General features: G+C 34.9%; 1 protein-coding gene across 4 annotated transcripts in view; it reads left to right on the top strand.

Moving 5' to 3' along the window:
- PRKN (parkin RBR E3 ubiquitin protein ligase) overlaps positions 1-22832 on the top strand; it is a 2033074-nt gene that overhangs the window by 1689047 nt on the left and 321195 nt on the right. For all 4 annotated transcript variants that reach the window (XM_074187997.1, XM_074187995.1, XM_074187996.1 and 1 more), the window contains one exon: positions 21769-21830. In XM_074187997.1, the coding sequence (XP_074044098.1) occupies positions 21769-21830 (62 nt within the window). The remainder of the gene's footprint in view (positions 1-21768; positions 21831-22832) is intronic.

Raw genomic sequence — 22832 nt, 5'->3', positions numbered from 1 at the left:
AAAAACCTTTATAATCTGTTTCCCTCAAGTCCAGAATATATGTTTATTATGTCCAGAGTTTTCTTTCTTGGCTTTGGATCCAGATTCTCAATGCACATACTTAACAAAACAACCTTCCTTGTTGGTCAGAATTAATTTCTCCCTTATTATTTTCACTACCTTTTGATAAGTGACATTTTTAGGAAAGCAAATCAAGAATTTATTTAATGCTCTTCCTTACCTGGGTAACTTTTTAAGTCTTCCTCTTCCCCCTTCACTTTTGAATTCTCTTGATTAGATTAAGAAATTTCAAGCCATAAACATTGTTTTCATTCCTGAAGAGATACAATTAATCCTAATCAGCAGCACATTTTAAACTGTGGTACAGAAAAAGAAATCTTATTTTTTGGTTCAATCTATGGAGTCAACTATTCATTTCTACTTTTCCTTCTTAAGTTCTAATCTTTTAGGTGATAAAATGAATTAGATGATGAAATAAATTTAAAAAAACTTGCTTCCCCAAATCCTTAATTTTTCTCCTTAGGATCAAAGTCACTAGAGTTAGCTTCCAGTTCTCTTTTCTCGAGTTTTGGCAGTGTCACTCATTCTTATTCTCATTGTCATATTTATAAATAATTAGACTACCAGTTTGCATGCATCGATTTAACCAATAAAATTTACTTAGTTTACAATTCTCTTGGTGGACCCACCTTCTGATACTATATACTATGGTGTCTCATTTTTACTTCTCTTTCAATTCTATTTTATATCTCTCATAAAGTTTCATTTACAGATTAACTGGATTTTTATAGGTTAATAAAGAAAACATAATAAGAGAGGTAGAATGGTATACTTGATAAAAACCTGACGTCAAAATTAGGAAGTAGTGTTTTCAGAAGTCTCATCTCTGAAACATCTTATATATATATTTTTTCAGAGGCAACTTTTTCAACATCTTAGGGCCAAAGTCAATTCTCAATAAATGCAAGTCAAAAAGAATGTACAGTTTGTCTGGTTTGGGAAGCATATGAATTATCAAAATTTTAAAAACCTAACTAATACATATTTATTCTTAAAAATCTCATATCAATTCTAAATCATGAAAATGAGAAAAACTAATTCTTTCAAATCAGGAATAAATTAACACCTCAAATTATTAATTATTATTTATCATTCATCGTGCATTATTAACTTGTTACCATTAATATAGCAATGTTTTTAAATTTTTCTTATATTGTAGATATAATCATCAATTAATACAAATATTTTCATATAAAGATGTTTGTTACCTATTATTTTCCACAAATTTTTTATTTGATATGTGATTCAATGTTTTTTAAAAATAAAACTATCTGGACTATTTTGAAGAAATATTATTTGTTTTATCATTTAAAAATTTGTTTTTTCTTAATTTATTATTTTAAGCAGTAGGATTTCTACCTAAGGCTTCAGTGAGTATGTTATTCACTACTATGTCAACTTGTAGAAAATTGAAAAAATAATATTTTATGTCAATTTTTTTAGGTTTTTGCAAGGCAATGGTGCTAAGTGACTTGCCCAAGGTCACACAGCTAGGTAATTATTCAGTGTCTGAGGGCAGATTTGAATTCAGTTCATGGTGAGTCCAGGCCCAGTGCTCTATTCACTGTGCCACTTCGCTGCCTCCTATGTCATTCTTTCCAATGAACCCTAAATGAGGAATAGCAAACCCATTTTTTTTTTTGTGGCTCATTGCTCTCAAAATTATGTTTATTGGTTAAGATATATCTTATATCTTAGAACTCCACAAATTATCACTTTAGCACATTGTTTCTAACTATATCTATTTCTGGTTCTATTGTAATTTCTTCAGATGTTAAGTAGTAACAACAGTGACACTAGAATGACCTTTGTAGAACTCTATGGTTTTTAAAAGAAAGGCTTGAAAGTTCTTGAATTTTAATTTCTTTCATTTGTTTATTTAAGGGATTATTTGAGAATTCATTCACATGCTTTTTAAAGCTAGTCTGAATAATTCTGGGCCTCCTTCTTGAGGTGTCTATTTAGAAATATAATAGAATGTCTACTTAGTGATATAATAGGATGTAAGGGCGCAAAAAAAGAAAAATTTTTCTGTGGCACACAGTAGAATTGTGATTTTTCTTTTCTTTTTGAAGAAAAAAGTACAAACATGATGATGTCAAATTATACTAGTCATTTTCAATTCAGGTATAAAAGATTCCAACAAATTATCTTTGAATAATATTTGAATCTCAGACTAATTAACAAATGGCTATTCCAAAAAAAGTATATATAGATCCATTCATCCTGACTTGAGTTGAAAGAATTCTATTAAATCTATTCAACAGCCTACAGATATGCCCAATCCATTGTTTTGGCCTGTGATGAAAGGAAGCTGTTTGTAGTTTTTCCTTCGTTGTCTTTGATCACAGTGGATCATTAAATTCTTTTTTTGGTGGGGGGATGTCATTTCATCTTTCTCCCTGCTTTCTTTTTCTCACTTTTTTTTGTTTTTACAAGGCAATGGGGTTAAGTGAGTTGCCCAAGGTCACACAGCTAGGTAATTATTAAGTGTCTGAGGATGGATTTGAACTCAGGTCCTCCTGATTCCAGGGCCGGTGCTCTATCCACTGCACTAGCTGCTCCCATGCTTCTTTTTCAAAGTTGGACTTAAAGGAAAAGTAGGTAACTATAATTGTCAAGCCTACATCAAGGATTCCGTGTTATAATCAACAGAAAAATTAATCCTCAAAGCATTTCATATTCAACAGCAGAAATCTGTAAATTGTAGATTATTTTGTCATGTGGCAGGTTTCAGTAGAATAATGTTTTTATCCTTCATTATCAAAGAGGACCATAACAGGGGTAGAATATCAGAGAACTGAAAACCCATTTCCGTTTTAATCCCAAATTCCAATGCTTGGGTTTTCCTGTGAACCCAATGAATAGATGCCACAATTGCCTATGATGATCTTCAAGAAATTTGAATGAAAAAGAAGTGACTGACAATTCTTGTTTTTTAATTCCATTCAATAGAATATATTTTCCACATTAGTACCCAATGGTTATTGTAAAGAATTATTTTAAAGAGTCAGCCAAAAAGCATTTCTTTTGCAGAAATGTCTAAGTGAAGCAATCCCCTCCAAAAGTGTTTTTAGTTTTATATATATATATATATATATATATATATATATATATAGGTATATATTATACCTATATATATATATATATATATATATATATATATATATATATGTGTGTGTGTGTGTGTGTGTATGTATATCCTCCATTCTGTGAAAATGAGCCTCTTGAAGGAAATATCTCCTAAGGCATTTCCTGAATTAATAATAAAATGGTATAATAATAGAAAATTATATTTAGAAAAATTATAATACATATGTAATTTATACTTAAAAATCTAAGAACAAGGATGACAATAAAAGCTTATTATCAGCACTAATTGAAATAATAGATCTTATTTTCAAAGTTGCCCTTATAACATTATGGATTTTGAAATCTCCCTTTTTTTTCCTCTATTTTTTTTAACTTTCCTTATTTCTTTTTAATAGGAAAATGGGCAATTTGTGGTTAGTTATATGTAGAGATCTTTGATGAGCTCATATTTCTAAAATTATGCATAGAAAGGCCTTGATAGAAGATTAAATAACCAAGGAAAATATAAAAGAGTAATATGAATAAAATAGATCTGTCTTTCAGGAAAGCTAAAGAGCCAAATGAGCTGAGAGTCTGCAAAAATGCTGAAGAATTTATAAAATCTTTGAACAGTACTTTGGAGACCAAGAAACTGATAGGATACTACTTGGAGAAAATGATGTAATGGTCCTATTTAATTTCTATTTTGTCTCTGTCTTCCTTAGTAAGAATGGTCTTTAAACTAAAAAGGCAGAGTAAAGACAAAGATAGAATTATAGTCTAAGATCAAAGAATGGAAAGTAAGGGAGCTGATAGGCTATTCTAAATTAGTCGAAATCTCTATCTAGGCCTAAGACCCAAGAAATTTCTAAAGGAACTTGCAGATGTAATCTCGTATCATGATCCTATAATGGAGCAGGAAAAATTATGGAAAAGGAAAGTCAAGCAAATATCAATCCACTTTTCAAAGAGAAGCAAAGGGTAAATCTCAAAAACTGTATGCTGGCCACTCAGCTTGATATCAGGATATTAAAGATTTAGTATTTCAAATACATGGGAACTCTTTCTAGTAACAAGATCTCAAGCTATGCATTTATAAATTATTCTTTAAATCTTAGTGTCCTAGTCAGAATTTGTACCTAGTCTTCCTGACTCCACAGTTCTATCACGCTACTCATTATGTCATGATTATCTCCCTATGCATGATGATAAAATTGGTAGAATGATTGTAAATTTTACTAATTGTAAAATTGTTAGATTCCTTTTAAGCGTTATAATTACAAAGACAACAAAGTTTGACTAATAGCTAAGGGCAGTCTGTTTTTTAATGGGGGAGTGCTTCTGATTCATAATAAAGTTCATTCTAAATTCCTTGAAAGAACCAGCAAGGGAAATAACCCTGTTCAGTAACCTTCTAATACTAAAAATCAGATAAACCATAAAAGTGGGAGATATCTGCTTGCCCACAGGTAAATCATAAAACAGGGAGATGTCTGCTTGCTCACAGTGTTAGCCATTTGATTATCAATGAAATGGAGGCTGTACAACTTAAATCCAGGTTAAGAAAAAATTTGCAGAATTATTTTGATTACATCTTGTCCCAAGATATCGCAGGGCTTCCTAGAAGAGATCTATAATAACTCAAAAGAAATTGGCCTATCTATACACACCGGATTTCAACATATATTTGAATGAACATCCTTTAGAATTTTGTCTAACAATATGTACATCTGGAACAACTAATATATATGGGTAATGATCTTAGACTAGAGTTGAGAATGAAGAAGAGAGGAGGCTGGACTGCTTTGAGAAATTGCAAATTATTTTTATTGATTTCCAAGATTCTTCAAGATAATATTTAAGTCCTTTTTTTCTTTATAAAAATTTTGACTAAATAGTTTTGCTATTTGGCAATTACACCTATAATATCATTGCCTTTCTAGAACCAAAAATGAGCTTTAAGAAAAGACAATGGAAAGGCAAATGGGGGGGTGAAAAACAATCTGAAATAAAAATAGCCAGACGATTCTGTGATTAAAAAGACAAAATAGATGTTCAGATGGTTAAAAAAAAAAGAATGATGAGCACTCCACTGATACCATTATGATTTAGGGTAAGGAAGGTCTCCAACACAATATATGGTTTTATGTTTATTATTATTATTCATTTGTTTCAATTATATCTGACACTTTGTGACCCCATTTGGGTTTCTTGGCAAAGATATTGGAGTGGTATGCCATTTCCTTTCCTGACTCATTTTACAATTGAAGAAACTGAGGAAAACAAGATTAAGTGACATACTTAGAGTCACAAAGCTGGTAGTTGTCTAAGGCTGGATTTGAACTCATGAAAATGTCTTCCTGACTCCAGGCCTGATACTGTAATCACTATGCCACCTCTATAACTGCCCTATACAAAGAGTACCTACAGTGAACTTTTCAGAGGACATGGGCTAGAGTTGTTGAGAATGGGAAGGCATGGATAGGATTGTGATTTGTTATCCTGCTAAAACTGATGAGATCATAGCCTCAATGGAGTAGTTAAAAAAAATAATAATTGTTATAGATTATAAAAGCTTTTATTAATTCTGTTGTCTAATTATTATTGATTATTTTTATAATTACTAATAACTGTTATGATACTTTACATTTTATAATAACCCTAATGAAAGTAGGTAGCAAAAATAGTCCCATTTCATAAATTAGGAAATTGAATCTTTTCCATAGGCAACAATGACCTTAATTATTATCAGTCTTTTCAATATGAAATATGAACAGATTAATTAATAACAGCAAATTAATTAATAATTTTTGTCAGCCTTAAGGTTGTAATCTATGAGGAAAGAAGTGAGAATCAGAAAAAAAATCAGAGATAATCATAGAAAGATAGAAATAGAGATAAACAGAGAATAAATATACTACTATGAGCAAGGAACTGAATGTATAATGAATATAATAGTAATGATCTTATTCTCTTGATATAATCTAGTTGGGAAGATAAAACATACCCATACATCTATGTAATGCAGGGACTTAAGGGTATGCCCTCAGTAGCCTATACCCCTCTGAAGGACTAAAGGGCAGAGAGAAGTTCCCCAAGCCTCCATTTAATTTATTTATTTACTTTGAATTTTACGATTTTTTCCCGTAATCTCACTTCCCTCCCCCCAGTCTGTTAGTCTTTACATTGGTATACATTGATCTAAGTTGAATGTGATGAGACAGAAATCATATCCTTAAGGGGGAAAATTAAGTATAAGAGATAGCAAAATTACATAATAAGATAACATTTTGTAAAAAAAATTAAAGGTAATAGTCTTTGGTCTTTGTTTAAACTCCACAATTGTTTCTATGGAAATGGATGGTTTTTTCCCATCACAGTACCCCAAAATTGTGTCTGATTGTTTCATAGATGGAGTGAGCAATCCATTAAGGTTGATCATTACTCCCATGTTGCTGTTAGGGTGTACAGTGTTCTTCTGGTTCTGCTCATCTCACTCAGCATCAGTTCATGCAAATCCTTCCAGGATTCCCTGAATTCCCATCCCTCCTGGCTTCTAATAGAACAATAGTGTTCCATAACATACATATACCACAGTTTGTTCAGCCATTCCCCTACTGATGGACATTCACTCAATTTCCAATTCTTTGCCACCACATGCAGGGCTGCTATGAATATTTTTGTACAAGTGATGTTTTTACCCTTTTTCATGATCTCTTCAGGGTATAGACTCATTAATAGTTATTGCTGGATCAAAACATATGTACATTTTTGTTGCCCTTTGGGTGTAATTTCAAATTGCTCTCCAGAAAAGTTGGATGAGCTCACAGCTCCACCAACAATTATTAGTATCCCAGATTTCCCACATTCCTTTCAACATCGATCATTATTCTTTCTGGTCATATTGGCCAGTCTGAGGAGTGTGAAGTGATACCTCAGAGATGTCAAACCTCCATTTAAAGAGTGTTCCATAGCTCAACTATTTACCAGATGTATCTTGGATTTGATTCCACTATCATCATGCCCCCATCTTAGGTACTTTCCATCCCCTAATTTTTAAGTTTCCTTCTGTGTGTTTTCCCTCTATTAGATTGTAAGCTCTTTGTTTTCTGTATTTGTAGCCCCAGTGCTTAGCACAATGTCTAGCACAAAGTAGGAATTTAGTAAATGTTTATTGAATTGAAATATTATCAGAAAATCCTAAGTACAGTTGAAATTCAATAAAGAACTACCAGTACCTTCTAATCCCAGATCTCCTTGAAGGGAAAGACTGTATTGCAAAACTTCCTCCTCTCCAATCCCTAGTGAAACATGAAGATTCCTCTAATCATTCAGATATCTCACCTTTCCCTCTTAGTCCTCTGGTGAGCCTACCACTTTCTACCTATCACTATTTTCCCAAAAGTTTGCAAGAACTACTTTCTATTTCCTTTGTCTCTTTGCGATAATGTCCTGGTGCTACTGTTGTAGTGTTCATACCCATGTCCTACCCTTTTGCAATTTTGCTATCTTCATATAGTCTCTCCCACACTATTCTGGGGATGTCCAGGAAATACCACATCCTAGTTGGACAAACTATCTTCTATAATTACCTTCTTTTATTAGAGATTCCATTCTGAGACTGCTGGACCAAGGGCAGGGTATATTCTTTCTTTTGTTCCCTTCCCATTTCCCTTTCTTCTAGCTGTTGTCCTTTCAAGGACTGCTTTCTATGTTACCATTGAGAACTTTGCTCTAACACAAAAATTTCTAGTTAACAGTTTTCAAACAAAAATAAGTAGGGTGCTTAGTCAACAGGTTATTGTGACTCTTTGAGATGAATCAACTTGACAGTTCAATAAGCCAGTCAGTTGTTCAGTAATGAATGGTTATCATGGTCCAAAAACCTGAATCAGCCAAATATATCTTATACAAAAATGAACAGCTACTCTATTGAAAACTGACTTTGTAAATGTGAAAATGAAAAAAAAGAGTTTTTTTTTTAAAATGCTTCTTCCATGTATAGTTGTGAAATACTGTAGCTATAATATTTTGCACTTAAAAATTAAACATGTTAAAATATTAAACAGCCAATTTTCTGGGATCCTTAGGATTGGTTGCTATGGTAAAATAGAGTTTTGCTTATGGGTCACTAAGTGAAACGAGTCTGGGCTCATAAAGCCATTATAATTTGAATGTTTTTCTGTGTTGTCAGTAACATACACTGCAAAATGTTCAAGGAAAAATGCACCTTTCAAGGATTTTTTCCAGATAAAATGAAATTTTAGCAGGTAAGGAATTAAGTTGATTCCCCAAGTCAGATAAGAAAGTTGGGTACCATTATTTAATTTTCTTCAGGTATGTCTAATAAAAATGTTTAACATTTGAATCAATCGGTAGATTGATTTTATTATTTATTAAGTATTTACTGCAAATGAGCCACTATTACTTTTGATTTGAGCATATAAATAAGAACAGTCCTTACCCTCAAGGAGCTTATATTTTAATGGTTGAGAAGAAGCAACATAAATGTAAATAGGTAAATACAATGTTCATATAGATTAGACTAATTCCTTCAACTTTGATCATATGTTTGCATAGTCTATCATTTCCATACTAGGATTAACATCTTAATAAAAATTGTCTCTCTGGCAGCTTCCTCCATTACACACAATACTAACATTGTAAGATAATAGATTAGTCATGACCATTTTATCTGCCTTCCACCAAGCAAACTTTGATTAGTATACTAAGCTAGGGGGGTAAAAATTAAGCAACACAACAAATCAGAGAAGTTATTTAGATGAGGATAAACACTACAATGCCCACAAATAAATGGTTTCTTCAATTAAAGAGAAATTTAAAATCTCAGCTCAACTGAGATGATAACCATGTCAACAAGGAAGTTCACTCCTAGCAACATCTATAGGCACTTTGTTATCCATGCCTTGAGTTTTGGAGTCTTCATTAGCCTTTCCAAGGTTTGACAGTTGCTTGTTTCCCCTCTTCTCTCTCAAATTCTGTTTCTTCTCTCTCCAGTCTCTCCAAAGTCACTCTCTCTCTCTCATATAAAATAGCTGCCTCCACTTCTCTCACTCTTTTCTACATTCTGATTTCCAACTTCAACAAACTGAAGCTGTTCTTTCCAAGACTTATCATTTTAATTCTTAATTGCTAAGTCTAATGATCTTTTCTCAAGCTTCAATTTCTTCATCTACTCTGAAGCCTAATTCTTTCTCCATTTTGGAGACGCTACCCTCTTCTGGGTCTCCTCCCTATACCCTTTGGCAGTCTCATTGATAGATCTTCATCTGGATCATCTCTGATTAGTATGGGCATTCTATGATGCTTTGTCCTGAACCGTCTTCTCTTCTTCCTCTGTTTCTCTTGGTTTCATGTCATTCTTTTAAGTGGATTCAATTATCATCTCTATGCTGATGATTCTCAAATAAACTTATCCAGTCCTAACTACTTTGTTGACTTCCAGTCTTGCATCTCTATTAGACATCTCAAAATGGATGTCTAACAGACATATTAAACTCAACTTAAGATTAAAGCTGAACTCATGATATTTTACCCCAAACTTTTCCCTCATTCCAAACTTCTGTGCATATAGTATATAGTGCCTTATATGTATATATGTAATCTACATATATAATGTCTATATGACTGAAAAGTTACCCTTATTTGTGATAGCCTTGAGGTACAGACAGTAACATAAAAACATAAAGCTCTCATTTACTGTACATACACACACAAACATACACATACTTTTCACATTGTAAGTACTTAAATGCTTGTTGATGGATGTATATAGATATAATATCTATGGATGAGTAGAAACCTAGATGACAGATTGATAGAAAAACAGACAGATAGAAAGATAGATATTTCCTAGGCAGCTAGTGAGGTTTCACCTAGACTAAATCATCACATGTCTTTCTATTTATTATTACATTTATTACTGTATAGTTTTAAATAAGATATAATCTTCTGTTGGTCTTAAATCATCTACTCTAAATGTATATGTATATATATTTGCATGTTAGTAGCACTGGTGTATATATATGTGCATATATTATAGAAGAAATAATGTGTACAAACTCAATAGAAGAAATTAGCACACAGTAGATACTTAATATTACTTGACACAATTTTAAAAAGGAATTTAAAATTGGACTTTTTTCAATTAACTAAATAAGATGCCTACTAGCATGTCATTTTAAAAGCACTGTTCCATTTACTTGAACAATTTTCCTGTGGTTCAGAGCTTTGCATTCCCTCTCTGCATGGCAAATGGCTTATTTTGACCTGCTAATCCTGATGGAGCTAGAAAAGGCAGTTCCATTCATCACCACCACATTAATCACAACTGCCTCCGGAGTGGTGCCCTCTCCATCGGAGGAAGTCACAGTTTTCTTACTTGGTAAATCATCAGATGAGGTCAACAAATTAATGACTTTCTTCATGTGCCAGCTTCAGTGACTCAGCATTTGACCTTTATTTCTTAATACTGTAGCTCATCTGGCAATTACTTCTCCAGCTACTTATCTTTTAAACAAAGGCATTCTCTATAAAGGACTTTACTATGTGAGACAGCAGCCATAATGGTAAGAGGATGAAAGTCATAGAGAGCATGCCTCATCCTTGGGTCTATGAAATTACCAATTATTGTATTTTATTTCAACATTTGACAGTGGCCCCTGTTGGGGGCTTATTTTGTCCCTTCCCAGCTCACAGTAGAAGCTCTATATTTTCTGCCTGAGTTTCCTCACCTGTAAAATGGTTGGATTCAGTTTTTTTCCTAGTTCTAATGTGCTCTGGACCTATCAATGAAAAACATGTTTCTCTGGTTCAAATAACATTGTGACTTGCTAGTTTCCACACCAAGCCATTTCATTTATAGCATTACTAAATAACCTTAACACAGCTGGCTGCTTTTTATAAAAATGCAAACCAAATTACTTCAGATTACAGAGATTTTATATCTTCTCTTTGACCTTCTACATCATATCTATCTTTTCAATAATCAACAATTATGCTTTAACCACTTCCTCTTATGTCAGGACAAGAGTAGAGGAGTAGAAAAATCCATGTGAACTGTAGGTGGTAGCAAGGAAGAGAATCAGTCATTTGTAATGTCAAAGATCAACCTTCACTTATTGGCTCTGCTTATTTAGCACCGTACCTGTTATTGTAAGCCTTTAATAAATGCTTGCTTGCTCCCTTCCTTTTTCACAAAAATTGTTTTTATGTCAGAGCTAAAGATCAAGAAAAGTATGCAAGACAGTGTGATAATTGAAAGAGTACCCTCAGCTTCAAGTCTGAAGTACCTGAAAAGATTAGTTCATCTCTCAGCTTCAGTGTTTCCACCTGTAAGATGAGGATAGTAATTCATTCTTTCACTATATACCTAAAAAGAACCATCTAGATGTGACTTAACATTGTGATTGGCATAATTATTATCATTTCTAGGTTCCCATCATGATATTCCTGGGAGAATGTTTAGGAACCTATTTTGATGGCATCCCATCATTGATGGAAGAGGGAATGTAGTTTGATTTACTAGTTTAGTTGTTTTGGGCTATGCTTATGAAGTCTCACAATAATAATAATGATAATGATAATAATAATAACAAACATTTATAATGTGCTTTAAGTTTTACAAAGCACTTTAAATATATTAATTATCTCCTCTGATATTCACTACAAGCCTGTGGGAGAGGTGCTATTAACAATTATGCCAATCACAATGCTAAGTCATATTTATATAGTGCTTTATGGTTTGTGAAATGTTTTCATTAGTACAATTCTGTGAGGTATATAGTACAAGTATATGTTATTATCCTCATTTTGCTGATGGAAAACCTGAGTCTGAGACAGATTAAGTAACTAGGCCAGGGCCACACAGTTAACAAGTGTCTAAGTTAGGATTTGAACTCTACTCATAATAACAACTAGCTGCAAGTGACATTATTAAAGGTGTCAGTCAAATTTCTCAGTATTAAAAACTAAGCTCAGCCAAGACTCTATTATTTAGAATCTTCATAGGATCATAGAGTTAAAATGACAAAGGATCATCCTGAAATCATCTTGTCCAAACCCTGAAACCTAGGGATGCTGTAACATGCCCAGTCATTTAGGAAGTAAAATCCAGGGTATTTTCTACTCATCCCATACTTACCCCACATTTAGATGTTTTCAAATTAGCTTTGTATTCTTCTCTTTTCTTCCTTTACTTGGTTCCTGTAGATGTTAACCTTTTCAATTCCAAAATACTTTCCCTCCCCTCTTTCTATCTTCATTTCATTTTCCTGCTCCTGCTCATCCTATTTTTCCCTCTTCCTTCTCCTGCTGTCCACATTCTGAACACAAGCCTATTTTCTCTTCTTTTCTATTTGATTAGTACATCTTTAAGAAACATTTTTTGTTAAACTCTAGTTTCCTGACTTTGATTTTCAACTGCCCAGTATTAGGCAGATACTTCCCTCCAAGCTTGTGTTCTTGAATCTCTTGACAATTTACAACTGCTCCCTTTTCACTATTCTCTGTTTTCCCTTTCTCATATTGTTTTTAATCTTCCTCCATTGCACTCACCAGGTGTTTCAGATAATTACCTAGTCTTTCTATTAAAGATGTTTGTTTTCTTTGAGATCTGTGACATTCTTTTTAGCTTTATTCTAGCAAGATCCTTTCATGTGAAGTCTGAAGCACTAGTTTTCTGTTTCTTGTTTTTCTTATTCTTGCTAATAAAATTGCAGTCAGCCACAAAGGTTAACTCTCCAGAGTTCAAGTATTCCCTTTTCCTTCTAAAATCATTCAAACAAAACATTTGAAGTTTGACCCTTTCTACAGTTTTCCACTCAAGCAATCATTAATCACTGACTGTGTACCAGGTGCTGTCTTGGTGATGGGGATATAAAACATTCTGAAGACATATACAGTCTAAGAGTTCACTGTTGCTTGGAGAACATTATGCACCTATATAAATATCCTGCTATCCTAGAAACCAGGGATATTTAAATGCCGTTTCTCATGGAACTCTTGGGGCTATGTTAACTACTCTTCTTAATTGATGGAGATGACAGTGGGCTCAGGAAAGCTGGCACTTTTCTGCAATTTCATGCTTTAAATTTCTGGGTTGCTTCAAATGTCAGAATTTTAGGTGATATAACAAGTTCAAGGCATATTTCTGTAAATATGTGAAACTTGGAGAATAGTAAGGAACAATTGTGTCACCATCTTTAGTTATTTATTCTTTTAAAGTTGTTGTCTTCCCCCATTAGAATGTATATTTTATAAGGGTAAAGACTCCCTTTCTCTTTTTGCTTGTATTATTTGTTTTATCAGAGCTTACATCATTCCTGGCACATGATAATTGCATAACAATTTTATGATGCATATAGCTAGCTATCTTTCTAACAGCCTGTCTTTTGTGTATTTATCTGTCTATTTTTAATCTGTTTCTTTCCTTTTTTCCTTCTTTCTTTCCATCTTTCTTACCTTCTATTTTTTCCTTCCTTCCTTCTTTCTTTCCTTCTCTTTCTTTTTCTTTTATCTGTCTGTCTATCTATCTATCTATCTATCTATCTATCTATCTATCTGATCTTTCTAATCTATACTCACTCTATCTCATTACCTGAGACTTTCCTCCAGTAACTGACAAACTATAGACCATACAGACATCATAGATGGCACCGAATAGACAATGTGGTCCTGGAATAAGGATGACCTGAAATGAAATCTAACCTCAGATACTTAACTAGCTGTGTTAACCTCAAGTAACTTCAGTTCTAAAATGGGGATGGCAGTAGTTCTTGCCTTCCAGGGTTGTTGGGAGGATTAAATGAGATAGTTTTACAGTACTTAGTTATTGCTAAGAACAAAAACTTCCTCCAGAGTCAAATACTCCCGTTAGATAGTAAACTACTTCAGATCAGGGACTTTATTTCTTTTTCTTATCATAGTATCCCTTTTGTTTAGCACAGTTCCTAACAAATTGTTGTTGTTTTTCAATCATTCAGTCATGTCCAATTTTTCATTATCCCATGGACTGTATCATGCCAATTCTGTCCATGGAATTTTCTTGGCAAAGATATTGAAATGGCTTTCCATTTCCTTCTCCAATGGATTAAGGCAAACAGAGGCTAAGTGACTTGCCCAGGGTCTCACAACTAGAAAATGTCTAAGGAAGGATTTGAACTCATCTTCCTGACTCCAGACCTAACACTCTATCAACTGTACTACCTCACTATCTCTGTCTGACAAACAGAACAGATAGTAGGTGTTAAATGAATGTGCCAGTTCGGAACCAGGAAAACTCATCTTTATGAGTTTAAATGCGACCTTAGACATTTACCAGCTTTGTGACCCTGGGCGGTCATTTATCTTGTTTGTCTCAATTTTCTCATCTCTAAAATGAGAAGGAATGGCAAGCTGCTCCAGTACCTTTGCCCCCAAAAACCCAAATAGGGTCATGAATAGTCAGACACAATTCAATAACAAAAAAAAAAGAATCTTTATTGACTTTAATTGAGGTAATAGACTCTCCACTGTTGTCCTTTTTGGTCACTGTGATGTCCCACCTGTCTAATATTCCTTCCTTTCCCAACACAAAACTCTATGACCTCAGTAAAAGCATGAATAACAGGAGTATATCATCACAGAGGACTATGCTCTTCTAGCTTTTATATGCTGTTCATAACCAGTCTTAGAATACAAGAAAAGCCAGTGCCTTTACTAGAACCAAGCTGTCTCCTCACAGCCTTCAGAGATCACCTGTCCAGCCTCCAAATTATAAAAACAAAAATGAAATGGCCATAATGCAGTATTCAAAACATTAAATCTTCCCCAGTTCTTATCTGATAAGAATCCAAAGATTTGTTTTAGCATTCATTTTTTAGGGTTAACTCCACCAACAGCTATGTGCTTATGGAACTATAAGGAAAAAAACAAAAGATTATTTTTCTGACATCTTTATGTCAGAACTTTATTTTATTTCATTCATTGTACATATTTTCATATAGTTTCCATCACCCCCTGCTAGCAATAGTGAGGCATCCTAGATCTAGACCTCTGTATTTTCATTAGTTTGTTATGGCTTTTTAAAGCTTTGTTATTTTCATGATCTAATGACTGGTATACATATTTATTTAATATAATAGTGTCCTTGAGACTGGTCATTGGAAAGAGGACAAGCCTTGAAGTCAAGAAGATCTGGTCCAAACAAACTATTGCCATCCAGCCAATGTAACATCACATTGGGATGTGAGAAAAAAAAAGTAATAAGCCCTGCCCTCCAGGAGCTTACAATCCATCATTCTATCAGGGAAGACAACATATATTGAAATATGTTTTAACACAACAGCAACAACAATTATAATCAATCAGTAAATATTTATTAAAATGTTTTTATGTTTGGCAAAAGACAGTGCCTACCCTCAAGGAGCTCACAATCTAATGGGGGAGACAGCTTGCAAACAAATATATTCAAATACCATTATATATAGGCTAAATATAAAATAATTAATTAACCCAAAGACAGCCCTAAAATTAAGAGTTGGAAAAGACATTCTGTAAAAATTAGGCTGGTTTTTTTGAGACTAAAAAAAGCCAGAGAAATTAACAAGTAGAATAATGATATTTATATCAATAATGTAATGATTGATAATTTATGATAATATAAAAAGTAGTAACATTTAGCTAGTGCTTTAAGGCTTTTGAAGAACTTTACCACTATTACCTCATTTTGTCCTCAAAACAACCCTGAGGCATGGGTGCTATTATATTCAACAGTGAAGTGACTTGCCTAAATCATTCAAATAAATTTCTGAAGTCATATTTGAATTCAGGTCCTCCTGGCTCCAACTCCAATTCTCTGTCCATCATGCTAATTAACAGTTTATTTATTCTTTCTCTCTCTCTCACAACACATACACACACACACAATCTCTCTCTCTCTCTCTCTCTCTCTCTCTATATATATATATATATATATATACACACACACACACACATAAACTATACTATATATATATATAACACAAACATATACATACATATAGACACACAGAATAAATGTATTAATGCAATATAAGATCCTGAGAAAGTCACTTAATCTCTTAGAGACTTCACGCATATTTCTGACTCTTCAAATTTTAGATCAGTTGCTTTTGGTAATGGAAGTTTCCAATCAAGAAATTCTTTAAGCTAATAAAACCACAAGATAGGATTCCCTCCCCTCAAAGATCCCCACCCCCATCCCAATTCCATCTTGTCAATAATTGGGCTGTCATGAACAGCATGAACCCATCTAGAATAACAGCTCTGCACAAACTTGGGCACAAATGACTGGTGGTCAGTTTAAGGAAGAGTTCCCCATGGGAAGTGATATATCTACTGACCCTGGGCCAATTGAAGCAGATTCACCATAGCCAGGCCATGGTACACAGCAAGGTCACCTGTAGAGTCTGGAAACGGCAATAGAATGCAAATAGAGAAACATAAATCAAAGTTAAAATCTAGAGCTAGAAAGCAGAAAGACAAGAAACAAGACAGGGCAAGAGGAGGTCCAGAGTAGTCTCAAAGATGCTAAAGCAGTTTGTTGCATTGAAAGTATCTCTGGACTTCTGGCCAAGATGGCGGAGAGAAGACAGGCACAGTTCTAAAGTCTCCTGATCTCTTCCCCATCTATCACATGAAACAAGCCTCTTAAAAGAAATCTGACCCAAAAAACCCAGAAAGAAAAGCTAGGAGAAAGAGCATCTACCTCAGGATTTGTCTCCTGCAGCAGCTTTGGCCAAATTTGGGCAGGTGAGTCTGGGCTCAGAGGGACAATCAGCCCTGGATCAGCCAGATTAACAACTGAATTGGAACTGGGAGTCTGAGGGCTGGAGAGCTGGACCTGCTGGATCAGAGGTGGGGCTGGACCTCCAGGATGAGAGCAGAGGCACTGGGAGATCCAGGACAGGGCTGGGGGGAGAGTAGGGCTGGGGGGAGAGTTCTGGAGCAGGAAGGCTTCACACACCATCCCTGGGCTCCTCTGGTCTGAGTCCCATTACAACTCAGACTTCTTCCCTAACAAACAAATGCAAACTACTTCTGCCTCAGGCCCAGGTGTGTGAGCAGAAGAACCAGCCCAGCTGAGGAATCACCTCAGGCCAGGGTAAAGCCCACCATTGATTGAAGGCAAAAGAATTCAATAGCTCCAATTCCTCCCCTCAAGCAAAGGGAGAAGGCCTCCCAACCAAGGTCACAGACACTCCAGAGAGGGCAACCAGCACCTCCTACTGGCCAGCCAGAGAAACTGCACTCAGTAAAGCCTTTAGAGATCCCAAGCCCAGGTGAACCAGCCCCCCCCAACTCAAGGTCTTAGCATAATGAAGAAGGGTCAGCGGAAAGGTGGATCCATAGAAACATTCCTGGAAGGGAAAGACCCCAACTCAGAGAGACCTGGAACCTCTGAGGAGAATACAATCTGGTCTCCAGCACAGAAAGACTTCCTTGAAGAAATAAGGAAGGAGTTTAAAAATTTGGGAGAGACAATTAATACCTTGCAACAAGAAAACAAAACCTTAGAAAGTACAATTGGACAAACACAAAAGGAGAATAAATCTCTTAGATCATCAATTGGACAATTACAAAATGAGAATAATTCTCTCAGATCCTCAAATGAGCAAATGCAAAAAGAAATTAATTCTCTCAAAACCTCAATTGGTCAAATGGAAAGCTCTTTCAAAAGTAGAATTGACTGATTGGAAAAGGAGTTGCAAAAGGTTAATGAAGAAAATTCCTCCCCCCAAAAAATAATGGAGTCTACAGAAACTAATGACTCCACGAGACAGCAAGAGTCAGTTAAACAAAATCAAAAAATAGAAAAAGAGAAGCAAATGTAAAATACCTCATCAACAAAACCACTGACTTTGAGAATAGATCCAGGAGGGGCAACCTGAAAATTATAGGACTTCCTGAAAACATTGAAGAGGAAAAAAAGCCTGGACTTAATATTACAGGATCTAATGATGGAAAACTGCCCTGATATCATAGAATCAGCGGGCAAAGTAGTTATTGAAAGAGTACATCGATCCCCACCAGAAAAAGATCCTAAAATGAAAACACCAAGGAATGTTGTGGCCAAACTGCAGAACTATCAGATAAAAGAGGAAATCCTGCAAGCAGCCAGAAAGAAACAATTTAAATATCAAGGAGTCACAGTAAGGATCACGCAGGACCTGGCTGCATCAACTTTAAGGGATCGAAGGGCCTTGAACGAGATATTTTGAAGAGCACGGGAGTTTGGAATGCAGTCAAGAATCTACTTTCCTGCAAAGCTGAGCCTTCTCTTCCAGGGAAAAAGATGGGCATTTAATGAAATGGAAGAATTCCAAAAATTTCTGATGAAAAGACCAGAGCTAAACTCTGGGGGAAAATGTAAAACTCAAATAATATCTTTAATAAAAATAAATTAAAAAAAGAAAGTATCCCTGCCTCTCAGCAGTTCAGAAGGTTAGGACAACCACATTAGACTGGCTATGGACAATGTTATTCACATCCAGAGGAAGAAAAAAAAAACAAAACAAAGCAAAATAAAAATAAAAAACCCTTCAGAATCTGATGAAACTTTATAAAAAATATATCTTAGGTACCTCTTTCCCTTAATCCTAATTCCTCATACCAAAAATCACTAATTTTTATAAAAAAATTTGTATATTCAATGCTAACCTTTGCCACTGAGGGGAGTGGGGTGGGAAGGGAGAGTGGATAGAAATTTTGTAACTTAGAAATATACATGTACATGTGCATGAAAAAAAGTAAATTTTAAAAAACAAAAAAGAGAGTATCTCTGGACTTTGAAACAAGTTATGCTTCCCAGCCTTCCTGATGGGCAGTGATAGCTAAAGGAGAGGAGGTTTCAAGAATGAGTCTGGTACCTGAATATTTAGTCCTCTTTACATCTTTTATCACCAAATATCCACAGCCATAAAAAGTCAAATCATCACCTTAAAATTCAGCCAACTCTTATTAATGGCACTCATTAATCTAATATTACATGACTAAACCTGCAAGACCTTGTATTAGATTCATTCTAGATTTTTTTCTCATTCTGATAGTTTCAAGTGCTGTCTCTTACCCTTTTCTTCCTATGTGACTATTGGTAACTCAGTTCTTGATTCTGAGACTCCATTTCTTCATCAACAAAAACTGGACATTAGCTAGAAAATGTCAAAGACTTATGTATTGTTTTAGGTTCTATTATCTAAAATTCAGAAGCAGTACAATTAAGTGAATTGGTTATGTAAACCATGGCCTCACTCCATAAGATTGATATTTAGAAGTAATTAATAAGTAATTAATCACTACTTAATAAATCTTCATAGATTCACTTAATCCTACACAATCAAGGAAGAGAACACATCATGACATTATCAATAAAAACAGCTTTGAAGTCAGGAAAACCTGGTTTGAACCCAGACTCTAATACATATTGACTTTGTCACCTTAGACAATTCCCTTTTGGCAACTCTCTTTAGTGTAAGATTAGGAGAACACCCTGACCTCTCCTGGTAGAGGAAGTATTTTCACCCAGGAATTCCCTATAGTGATGAATTCACAGGTTCAGTCCTTAGCTTTTTCTCCATTCTAATCTAGAAATTAGCTTGCATTACAAGGATGAGTGATTTGAATGAATTTTTTAAAACATTTTATTAAGCTATCACTAAGTTGCCAATCATTGTGCTAAGTGCTAGGGATACATATAAAAATGAAATCAACCCTGAAGATATGTTTAATAGTGGAAACAGCATCTATAGGAGATAAGTAGCAGGGAAAGGTATAGGAAATTAGGTTTGCAAAACTATTGAATCGATCCATTAGGAAGTAGTTTGGCACACTTTCCCAGTAGAGGTCTAGGTGGCCACTAAAAAGATAACCAGGGATTAAAGAATGGTGGGAGCCTGCATAGATGTAGTATGCTACATAAGGCACCCATCAATTAGGAGAGTGGGGTTTCCAAAGTAGAAAACTTGGAACTAAGGCTACAAAGACAAGAAGGGATGCACCCTATGAGCTGAACAATGAATCAGTTTAAAACACAGTTAAAAGAGAAGATGCATATATTCTTCATATACATAAAAGGAATGACTCCCATGAGGAAGTAGTTTCAAGGAATATGACTACTGGTGGCAAAGAGGAGGACCAACAATGAATGTGAGGGAGAACTGATTTTGAGTTGAGAGTTGAAAGAAGTTGAAGAGCTATCCTTGGTGCTAATCTTAGTAGGGAGCTTCATACAAGGATTGAAAGAACATCAAAGACTACAGTACTTTTGGACAGGGGGACTGCAAGTTCTCTGTTCATGTGCTTTATTACTATTATACTTTTTGTTAAGTCTTTCCACTGGCATGATATTTATCAATGGGAGAGTATATTCCAGTTTATATTCCAGATTTATGGAGGGAATGTTTTAAAACCATTTTTCCTAAAAGAAAAAGAAATTATTAGGTATTGTTTTGATTACAATACCTTGATTCCTTTGCTGAAGAGTCTTAAGCACATGGGAGAAGAGGATACTATTTTGAGCTGTCTCTTAGAATTGACATCCTATGGTAGGGGGCCAAAATTTATTAAATATAGCCATTAAATGTTTGGTAATATATTTTGAAGTATATTCTGACATTGTTTTAATTTATTTTCAATGATGAATTCTGACAGAGATGATTTTAAATACCATGGAAAAGTGGATGTTTTTAATTGGATATTGATTAGTTTAATCTTTTCTGATTGTTATTAGCAAAGGAAATTATTTCTTCCCTTAGGTTGCCAGATTCCCATATTAAATATGTGGGACTACACTGCCTGACCTGATTGGAGAATTTTTTGGAGAGTCAAGTTCTTATCTTAACATGATAATTAGTGGGAACTAGTTGGTTAGGGGAAGGGTGTGGAGAATGGAGAATGATTTATCTAATGTATTATGTGATCAGAATCAGAAGTTGTTACTTCAGAATGTTAGGAAACTTCTTCCCACCTTCCCTGAGCAGAATAGGATTTCATGTGTACACACACACACACACACACACATACTCACCCCTTAGCTGAACAGTGTCCTGAAAGTTGTTGATGTGCATTCTGAGAGTTATTGAGTTGCACTGTGTGAATGACATTCTTTCAGACCACCAAATTTTCCCCAGTTCCCACAGTAATCTCAAATTCTGCCAATATGATCAGTGTAGGGCTCTATATCTATGAATGGATCAACCTAAAAACCAGAAACTGTGCTGGCCCAGAGAATGAACATGGACAGAATCACAGTGAGCTGTGAAAGGCTACCTAAATAAAAAATATTTATTTTCATATGTGCATGTCTGCCCATGTGTATGTTCAAAGAACAAGAGGACTGACCATCAGTACAATGGGAGTAAACACTGAATTTGGATTCAGAAGAACTATTTCAAATCATTTCCTTTTCATTAGCTTCCATTGTGACTTTGGGCAAGTGACTTGACCTCTCTAGACTTCGGTTTTCTCATCTCTAAAATGGGGGATTGAAAAAGATGCCTCTCCCAGATCTATGACTCTCCTGGTTATGATAATACACATACTCTTATTACCTCTAAAACATTGTCCAGGATTTTTAAGATCTATTCTTCTTTTCAACAGCTGGCTGTCCAGACTCCTTGATTAAAGAGCTCCATCACTTCAGAATTCTTGGGGAAGAACAGGTGAGTTAACATCTCAAAGGCTGCATGATAGTGTCACAAAAGGCAGACACTAATGAGACAGCTCCGTAGCTCTCCAGGGAAGCAGTGTGTTTCTGATGACCCCTAGGGCCCCTAAATGGGGAAGAAAAACACAAGGAGACATGTGAGAACATTTTTTTAATCCTATCCATCAGCCTTGACAGGTTATTAATTGCTACATCTGCTATCTGCCACAGCTTTTCAAGTTAGGACTCTAGCAGTAAACAGACATTACACACTGGCAGACAGGCAAACAAATACATATGAATATGAACTATGCCTAAGGGAATCATAGTGAAAGCCTTGTCGGGTTTGGTTGGTGAATGAGAGTCTGTGGGAGTTGTCAGGAGGGGTGGGAGTGCCTCTGTGTTTAGTTTAGAGTTCTTGCATAATGTTTTTATATTTTGTCTCTATATCGGGTATATTTTATAGTATGTATCTTCTCATATAGTAACATTTTGCATGAGTTTGAACATTTATAATTCCTATGGTGGTTGTTGTCCAATCATTTCACTCATGTCTGACTCTTTGTGACCTTATTTGGGGTTTTCTTGGCAAAGATACTGGAATATCTTGGCAAAGATACTGACATTTCCTTCGTTTTACAAGGAGGAAACTGAGGCAAATAGGGATTAAGTTATTTGCCCAGGCAACACTGCTACCAAGTGTCTGAGAACTGAACTCTCAAGTCTTCCTGTCTCCAGGCCCAGGGTTCATTGTCTATGGTACCACTTAGCTGCCCCTATGGACGGTGGTTATTTGTTATGCTTTTTAAAAACTGAGGTATATCTCAGCATAGCATATTGGATAGAGTCTATCTACCTGACTTAAACTCAGAAAGACATGGATTTAAATATTTCTAGTACAAACTGGCTTTGTGACCCTGGAAGAGTCATTTAATTTGTCCATACCATAGGTTATTATCTGTGATGCTAAGTTGTAGAGCAGGTGTTGATATAAATTGGTAAAGGCCTTTTCCTCATT

Source organism: Macrotis lagotis, chromosome 5 (genome assembly GCF_037893015.1).
Source record: "Macrotis lagotis isolate mMagLag1 chromosome 5, bilby.v1.9.chrom.fasta, whole genome shotgun sequence".
NCBI lineage: Eukaryota > Metazoa > Chordata > Mammalia > Peramelemorphia > Peramelidae > Macrotis > Macrotis lagotis.
The sequence above is the reverse complement of the archived record's forward strand: the minus strand, read 5'-3'. Positions and strand labels throughout refer to the sequence as shown.